General features: G+C 31.6%; 1 protein-coding gene across 1 annotated transcript in view; it reads right to left on the bottom strand.

Annotated features, from left to right (window-relative positions):
- Foxp2 (forkhead box P2) overlaps positions 1-10,000 on the bottom strand; it is a 544,876-nt gene that overhangs the window by 246,872 nt on the left and 288,004 nt on the right. The window contains exon 4 of the mRNA XM_026408891.2: positions 2,879-3,056. Within this exon, the coding sequence (XP_026264676.1) occupies positions 2,879-3,046 (168 nt within the window). The 5' untranslated portion in view covers positions 3,047-3,056. The remainder of the gene's footprint in view (positions 1-2,878; positions 3,057-10,000) is intronic.

Genomic DNA, 10,000 nt, shown 5'->3' with positions numbered 1-10,000 from the left:
AGTTAATCTAAAACAACATTTGAAATATGCTACCTCCATATATTATACATTCTAGTATTTAGTACTAATTTTAGAAGATTAGAAAAGAATGAAGGAGAGAGTAATTCATCAGGAGAAAGCTTTTTTTTTTTAAACTAATTTTTCACTGAATATAAAACAGCAGAGCAGACGAACAAAGATGTGGCTAGCATGAACATATCCATTATGTTACAAATTTAAAAATTTAAAGGTATTTCAGCTTTCAGAAATATTTCAATATTAATGAACTAACGTAGGATAAAAGAGTAGCTATAGTTTATCAATCCCTTTTTATTACTCCACAAGTCCACTTATCATTAAGAATTTGTTGCAATGTGTTCCAAAACCAACCCTTCCTCCTAACATATACCTGATTTCAGTAAAATTACCCATCTATATTAAAACACAAATGACATAAAAATGTTTAAGGTAAATACTGTGTTCTCAAGATTGACTGTTCTGCCAGAAGTTCATGGCAAACAAAATTTTACTTATGTTACAGCACTCATTGCCTTCCAAGTTATATTTCTAAATAAGAGATCTTGGCCACCACACATACAAAAAGTAATTTCATACTTTGTGCAAAACTTTACATTTAAATAACAACATTTAATGATAAATGAATAAAATTATTTCACCTTTTCATTTCTTACAAATTGTCTATAGAAAGTAGTAAAATTATTGTGACACTTTTAATATTTCTCCATGGATTTTTATTCTTTTGTAATATAGTGAATATATTGGAATAAAAAATAATAACTGCATTGATTTTACAGTAAAGACATACTAATGCTTGATGAACTTAAAGGCCTATTCTAAATTTCATTCACAGAAGGACAAAAAAATTCAATAACCTCAGGTATCTAATAGTTAAAACATAACCAAGGGAAGGGACATTTAAAAAGAGTTTGGCGTGTCTATTTGTTAAAATGTTACATATCTTCCTATGGACAGTTCCTAAAATAGCTGTGTAAGGATTTACTATGTCCAGAGTGTTCAATCACTTTTAGAAGGTACTCTATAAACATGCAATACAGAAGTGAAGTTCCTAAGTCCTATAAGGAACACAGCTTCTGTATTTACTCTTGTTTATAGTTTATACAAATAAACTGTGTAGAACAAAGTAAACTTCAAACTGAGGATATAAACACACCTTATAGAGTTATTTACAAAATGCCTCCAGAGTACTATAAAGCATAGCCATAATTTTACTATTTTCTGCTTATTTAAGATCTAATCAGAGCTGTATAGAAAAAGAAAGTGGTTTCTTGGCATTTCCTTTCAGAATCTGTCATCTACTAGTACTCAACTATGATGTTCATTTTCAATAGTTATTTCACTTGCCTTTATAAATGCAGTCCACTAGATTCTCAGGCAAAACAGAATCTGGATATAAATGCTTAGGATTCCTACTTAGGGGAGTTAGAAGGAATATTATCATCACTCCACTGGTGTGATATTTCCTGAAAATACATTAAAGGAAGAAAAAGGCTCTCCTGCAACTGGATTTATTAATCTGTAAAATAGGCTAATTCTCAGACTTTGGTTGACCTTCAATTCCCATGATGGGAATTAATAGAATGTATCAAAACAAAATAAAAATTATCTTCCTAATAATTACTATGAAAAATGGCATGATTCTAAAATGATATATAAGCCATACAAAGTGCTATGCCTGGCTCTTTAAAAAAATATCCTTTAAAACAATGACTAAAGGTTGAGACATAATTCAATCAATATAACTTTTTAATACTGTTATTATTTTAAGTAATCATTCTATTAAATTTCACTATAGTGTGGGTATCTGCTCCAATTTTTGAGATACATTTTTCTCACTATTTATTACCTTAAATATGTGAATGATATATCAATCTGTAATATTTTCAGTAATAATCCATTATTTTAGTGAACTTAATTTTAATGATTATATTTTTTTGGAATTTAGTTTCAATGTGTGATACAGACTATTAAAGAAATAATATTAATTGTGAAACATGTAGAATCTTTCCAAACAGGTATGCACAATCTGGCCTAATGTAAGCATATACTTTGAAAGCTTTCTATTCTGTCACTGTTTCTGCAGACTTGAGTCACTGAAGAATAGAATGATTATTCTTTAATTGGAAAGAATATTTCATTGCTAGAAAAATGGAAAAAGTGGATCTTTCTTATAAAGAGAATAGTGGACTGCTTAAAACCTTTATTTCTCAGTTGTTTATTTTTTCTAGATTTAGAGAGCACAATAGCATTTTATGAGACACCAGGAGAACACAAAAAAGTGCTCTTACATGTTATCAAAAGATTATATTCAAAATACCTGGGAATGAGTTTTCAAGAAAAGCGACATAGATGATCACACTGTTTACATGTTTCACAATCTCTCCACAGATTTCCACTAATTAAGAGATAATATTTGCAACTATCACGGGCAAGCATCTGTGTTGTGAAAAGTCCTTGTGGTCCTTTTCACCTTAGCTCAGACTTGGAAGAAATTCATTGTATAAGCAAGTATCAAGTAATGTGGCCCTCTGGTGGAAAACTAAGAATCACGTTCTGCAGCACGTTAGACAGTAAACTGGAAGCTGTAAAATATTTGTTACAAAGCTTTACAGACCCTTTCAAAAATCACCCCATGAACTTATTTAATACCTTGACACCTGAAGAGCACTCTGGTGCTGGTATGACGTAACTAATATGAAAATCATCTTTACTCACTCTTCAATCATGTTCCAGATAATAATAAATTCTCAGCACCCTTTAGCTTCAAACAACATGCTCAATTTGCTAGGAATACATTTTTTCTTGTTCAAGAAAACAGGCTTATTTGTCTTAAGGAAGCACTGAGCAAGACACAACTTACCTGCTGTTGTTGCAGATGCAGCAGTTCCACTGTGCTTACTTCAGAGCTGGTGTCACCACTTGATCTTCCATCTCTGCTGCCAGCATCTAATTGGCTGCTTAGAGTGCTCATTCCATTTTGATTCATTGAACTGTTGCTTATTGTCTCTGTCGCAGATTCCTGCATCATGACTTAATACCTAAAAGTGATTAAGAAGTATCAATTAACACACGTTACACCTTCACACTTCCATTATCAAGATGTCCCTCTCTGCCAATTACAGAGACAGCATCTTTAGAAGGGGGGGAAAGCCTTGAATAGTCACTTACCAAGAAAAGCAATACAAATTCAGCTTTCATCCAGATACTAATCACTGAAATTATGGTTTCTATAAGCAATTTTTGTGTGGTTACATTTAACAGCCAAAGTACCATACCATGCACATAGCATGGTCAATAGCATTTATGAATGACCACATTTTAAAGTCTACCTATAAAACCAGTTTAAATGAAGGCACGATTGCACACTCTGTTCTATGTTTCCTATTATCTACCTTTGACAACCATGGATGACTATACAGCCTTATTTTAAATATTCACTATCTTGATTCTGTCAGAATTTTACAGCACATCTTATGCAAGGCTGTTGTTTAATGATGCACAGCTAATCATACAAAATTAAAATTTTGTAAGGGTGTTACAAATCATATGGTATCAACCAATGATAAATAGTATAATGGGTTTCTTTTTTTGTGACTAAATAAAATTTTGCCTTGGAGGCATTTTAAGAAAAAGCTCCTGCTGCAAACACGTCCGATATTGCCTATTTTTTTAATCAAACAGCTCATATTCATTTATTTTTCTGACATTTAAAACATTTAATACTGTCCTTCCTGGGAAGTAATTAAGCTTATGCATGAGCAGCAATCAAACTGTTCACTTGAAGATGACTTAAAACTCAATTTTAACATAGGCAAATAAATGAAAGATATAAAATTAATTTTCCAGGCATGTATTAGATATGAAAGCTGGAAATAAAATCTATCAAGAATATCACTAATGATTGTGCTAAAAACAGCATAAATTATGCATATTACCTTCTCTACAGTAATAAATGTTTTATCATTTTCACTGCATAAATATACTGTACTTTCAGGATAGCAATGAGATGTCCTGCCAAGATCAGTGGAAATCCTTGCAGTAAATAAAGAACCAATGTGCTCTTACAAACCAGAATTTCACAGTACATCTTCAATCTATGGTTTAGAAAGATCAGTTTTGGCTCCCAGAGACATCTGAATCCTATGCCATCACCTAATAGATGCACTTCTCTGTTTTACTTTTATGAATAGAATTTCAGAAACAACCTGGCTGTGGTGTGACTTTAACAGTAATGCTACCTAGAGAGTGGACTTAGCCTAAAGTAAAGGAGATACTAAACTTACTACTCAGTCTAATTCTTTTTCTATATGATTTCACTATTTTAAACTTGGTAATATTTTAATATTTTTGTCCAGTTAGAGTTTTGGAATGTGTTTATTATAAAAAAATAAGCTTACTATTTCTTCCTTCCTTTAGATATGTTATAATATGACCTCTCTCTCTCTCTCTCTCAAACACACACACACACACACACACACACACACACACACCCACCCAGTAAAACACAGAAGCACAAACACACATCCAATAGATATTTTGAATACTATTATTATAATAATTAAAATTAATAGTTATAACAATAGTTTTAACAGGTATTTTCATCAAAGCCTAAATAATCAGATTGTCTCTATATATAAAAAGTTGATTAAAAGACATATAGGCTTATGACAGACTCTCTGTAGCTAGATTTCTAAAGCAGGTTAGTATATCAAAATTTACATATGCAACTTAAAAGCAGTATTGATTAAAAAAATGCAACCAGAATACACAATCACAAAGGAAGTCATTGCTGTACTACAGTAAACAACTTTTGAACCAAATGTGTTTATGAATAAATACGTTTTGTTAAACATCTTATTGAACATTAACAAAGAAAAATCATATAAGTGAAAATGATACACAGTGATGGATTTTATACGGAAAAAAACAAAGCTAATACTCTTTTCTGAGATTAGGCAGCTAATAAGTATTCAAATTAGGCATAAATTTTACATGCACAATGTTTAAAATATTCAGAGAAAAGGTCTGATTGCCTTTGTAGTTATATGAAAATTATAATTTCGGTTCTCTCCAACTATAAAAACAGAAAGACATAACTTCTATATATTAAATTTAAATTTTACTTTGGAGAATATATGTAGAGTGTATGTTTGAAAGTGTATTTTTTAATCAATCATCCAAATTTATTGTTAATCCTTTTTATCTCTGTGGAGTTTGAAACACAAAGAGTAAAAATGAAGAACTGCATTTTCAATGTTGAAGACAGGTGCAGCATTTAATATTAACTTTTCTGTATTTATGTCCAGATCAACTGAATGAATGAAAAAATTCTGCATGTACTACTGTGTAATAATCAAGGCCATCAAATAATTAAGAATAATCAACCAGCAGAGAGTTCTGTGTCTAAATCTTTACTACAATTCTGAAAAAAAAAAGACCTATACAACTTTCAATTCCTATTAGCTAAAGGATTTTAATATCCCTTGTGGAGTTTTAACTTTATAAAGCCCTGGAGTATAAATTGTGATTTACATTTTAAATTCAATCATTTAAGAGTTAGTAAAAAAGAATGCTTAAGAAACCTGTAACAGTGATAATACTTTTGCTCTACAAAACAGGCACATCTGACCCAACAATAATATGAATATAAAGAGGGTAACTGTGCAATTAGATGATTATAATGTGCATTTCATATAAAGAAGAAGCCTTGGAGTGTGTCCACTGTAAAGGAGACATTTCTTTACAAATAGCATAGTTGATTCCTAGCATTTGCAAGGTTTCTCCTGATAACATAATCCACAGTTATTTCCCACTAGAAGAAATATTTCTAACACAACATGAGGTGATGTTTACCTTTTAAGTATATTTTAAATAATTATAAATTCAGCATATTCTTTCAGAGTGAATGTGCTTGTGATTCCAAACATATCAAACTAAATTATTCATTCTTCTCAATCCTACCACAAACATTTTACAAAAATCAGTGAAAATAAATTTCAGGTCATTAAAGAGAAAGGTGAGTTTGGGATTCGCTATTTTAATGTTTGTCTGAAGTGTAAGTTAAACCCCAAGTCTTTCATCATACACAACTTTTAGCCACATTAGAAATTAACTCTTCAGATCTTGCACTCAAAAGACACAGTTCTACTTTTCTTCCCTACATGAAATTTCCCTTTCTTTCCTTTTTCTTTCTCTTCTTTTTTTTTTTTTAAGCAAGTCACTGTACAGATACTTATTCTCTACACCACTTCCCTTTTGAAACATTAAACTGACACTGGAACTGACTGCACAAGATTGCATTTTCTCTTCCTAAACAACTTGAATTGAAAGGTTACTTAGTGTAACAATATTTACTTGCAGAATTGTGTTGTTACCAAGGGTATAATGGATGGTGGCTATGCAGGTTTACGCAAGAATGAGTGAAGCATGAGGCATTAGCCATGTGTTTGACATGTTTCAAATTGCTATAATCCAGCATTAAACACACCCAGCAATTCATGCCATTTCTTGCAGCCATAATCTTGAATAAAGCGTGCACAACCACTTATTATATAAATTAGTATATGACTCCCTGTTATAGTCACAACAGTGCTTTTGTGTTTATTTTGCATCAAGATGTAGTCTTTTATTTGTACAAATAGCAGGATATAAAGACATAGCTCAATTAGACCTCCTTACTTTATGATAGGGTAGTACTGAACGCTAGACTTGTTGGTTTTATTTTTTCCTCTTAAGAGTTATATGTTCTATTGATATAAAACTGTACCATGTGACACAGTTATATGCCAGAGCAATAACATAAGTTTGCATATATCCTATTCTGCATTTGCTGCAACACTGAAAAGTTCGAAACTCGACCTGGGTAAGTATGGTTAATTGTGTTATCCTAACCACCACCAGGGACACTATTGGTCCTAGGTGCTTACTCAGCATCCTCTTCTCTCTTACCATTTCTCTCTCCCTCTCTCTTGTCTTCTTCACCTTCACCCTCCCTTCCTCTTGCCCACTTTTCACCCTTGCATGTATGCACATACGTATGTGTCTGTGTATGAATCTCAGATCAGTCAGTCAATCCATCCAACTATGTAGGTCACAGATGGAAAGAAGGGAAAAATAGCCCCCATCTCCTACCACATTTCCTTCTCTTTTGATGCCTTAATATTAAGCAAGCTTTGTTACTGTTGTTGTTTTTTGCTTCGGCCTTTCCTATTCAATCACAATAAATGAATGAAAAATAATGACTTCCTGAAAAATAACAGTATACATAACAAGTTTTTAACTATTTATTTCTAATTTTCCTAAATTATTTAGAGTTACATTGAGGTATTTTATGTCCAGCACCTTATTTATTCTAGTGTCTTATTTATTTGCCAAAAATATATATTAATTTAAAAGGATTTTGAATCAAATTTTTAAAGCAAAGACAGCCATCCTATTGAAAATTTTCATATATTCTCAAATATATCTTAATCATGGTTAAATTCTCAATTTTAAACATTATTGAATATCTCTATGCAAAGTCACAGAAGAAAGGGTGAGGGAAACCTACATAAGCAACAAGGAAATATATGAATATACATATATTCATATATATATATATATATATTTATATTTATCTAAGAATATTAGCTAGATTCTCATTTTGAAAAGTTGATGATGGATATAAAATCTGAAAGAAACTAGCATTTAAATAATGATAACTTTTGTGCTCTAGTGAAATTAATTCATCATGGACACCATGTCCAGTGCATTTGAAATCTAGACCTGCTTTGCTAAAAGTCTTTAATACTAAGATTGCCTAATAAATCAAAATGCCAAATATGAAGGACATACTTGAATGTGTAAGAAAAAAATGAAAAAATGTATGAATATTTTTAATTTTTGAAACTGAAATAGGATGTCTTTTAACATGATTTGAAGAAGGGCATCTGTAAAGCAAATGATAAGAGATATTATGATTTTAACGAAATGAAAACCAACTAGTTTAAAAAGTATTCATCACTTCTTTTTACTGGCTTAAACAAATGCCTAAAATCCTACAGACAAATTAAAGTCATTGTCTTGAACAAAAAGATACTTTATTAATATTTCAAATTTTCATTGAAAAAGTTAGCATATAAACATGTAAAGTAACAGGATATTTTCAACACGTTTTTCCCCTAAATAATGATCACATATAGCAAACAGGATAGTATTATAGCTCTAGTAATAACAAATATCTTGGGAATATAATAGAACAAATGAGAATCTTATTTTCCAATTCAATCTGATATTGATTAATTTTGAACCTAGTATGTTATATTATGTTTTGCTCCAGGTACAAAAATAAACTGAATTTAAGACATAAGAAATGAAAAATTAAAATTTCATTATGGAAATAGTAAAAAAAATACTAAAATTAAGTGTTTAATCTCATGCCATTTAATTTAAAGAAAGCACAATGATGGATTTGAAAAAAAATGGTACTTTTATAGATGTATTTTATTGCAACATTAGGGTTCTGACTCCTGTTCACAGTATAATTGGAAGAAATTTGAGAGTACTGATAGTTCTGGTGAACTAAATACTCAAAAACATATTTCAAAATGGCATTTTTACATTGCTCTTTATATTCTAAAGTCTAATTTTAGTCTCACAACTATATAGTTTGCATATTGCATCTATTTTTCAAACATGAAAATGTATACCCAGTTTTACTTTTCAAGGTACTTGCCAAATGAACAGTCTTCCTTTTAAACCTACAAATTTCAATGACAGTTTAATTCATTAAATTGTTAAAAATGTTTTCAATGAATCTTTTATGAACTAATATTTATTTTTTAAATAAGGGAAGAAGGAAGCTTAGGAAATGTTTGTGTCATCATGTTACTCTCTAAACACCTGACAAACTGAGTTGACATTATTATTATTTTTTTTTTTGCAGTGTGTTGAACTATCTTTATATCTTATGTAAGTGAGAAGAGGACATTAAAAACTAAAGAATGTTACCTAGTTGTCAATACAACTGGTTACAGTTTACAAGATACCTGATAAGCAAGTATCATGTGTCAAACACTTTGTTCTACTTGTCTAAAGGAAAAAGAAAAAAAATTCCCAAGATCAGGAATATTTCATCATAGGAAACAGAGAATTTAGTAGTAAAAATGTTAGAGCAATAAGAAATAATTAGCTCTCCAAGAACACAGAAAGACCTGCCTAGCAGGCAAAACCTCCCTCTTTTTTATTTAAAAAGCTTAGTGATTGAGTTGTGCAGGCTTCCATGCAGTAGGTCCACTTACAGGCAAATTCCCAAAGGCTGGACTACTTGCAATAGCCTCCACTCATCCCCTGGCTAATGAGAGCCTGAGCATGTACTTCTCTTCTGATGGCATTTTCACCTTTCCTGCCACATATCTTTCCTTAACCCTCAAGCTGACTTTACTTCAATCTTCAGTCTCCCGCCCACAGCAACTCCCTGGGATCCCTTGCTGTTTTTCCTGAGCATAATACAGCTCTTCCACAGATCCTTCATTCTCTTGCCCTCTCAGCACTTTTTACTTCCAGGCTATCTTTTGGGCGCCAAATGTCCCTTTAATACTGATTCTCACCAGACCCACCTCTTGCCTTCCCATTGGAAGACCCACAGCATAGGCGGTACACTTAGAGAAATTTCTTCCACTGGCCTCTACTTACTGCAAAAAGTCCCACACAAGCCTAGCAGGTGAATGCAATGGAAAGGCCAGAATTTTAATGTAACCACATGTTTGTGTAGAACAGAGTTTCAAGATCTGGTCAGAAAACTGCTTTTGTCTTCCTTTCTGGTGTGTGTAGGTGAGTGTACGTATATGTAAGGGGATCTGCCACAAGTTTTTTTTACAGCATTGTTTCAATACGGTTTATACATTATTCTTGAGATTCAAGTTTATTTAAGGCATTAGAATGAACATTTTTATAATTAGCTTCCATTGATGTTAGCATGAGTCATACTCATACCATGGACTGA

This window comes from Urocitellus parryii, chromosome 3 (assembly GCF_045843805.1).
Source record: "Urocitellus parryii isolate mUroPar1 chromosome 3, mUroPar1.hap1, whole genome shotgun sequence".
NCBI lineage: Eukaryota > Metazoa > Chordata > Mammalia > Rodentia > Sciuridae > Urocitellus > Urocitellus parryii.
Note: the sequence above shows the minus strand (reverse complement) of the source record. Positions and strands in the feature narration are given on the sequence as shown.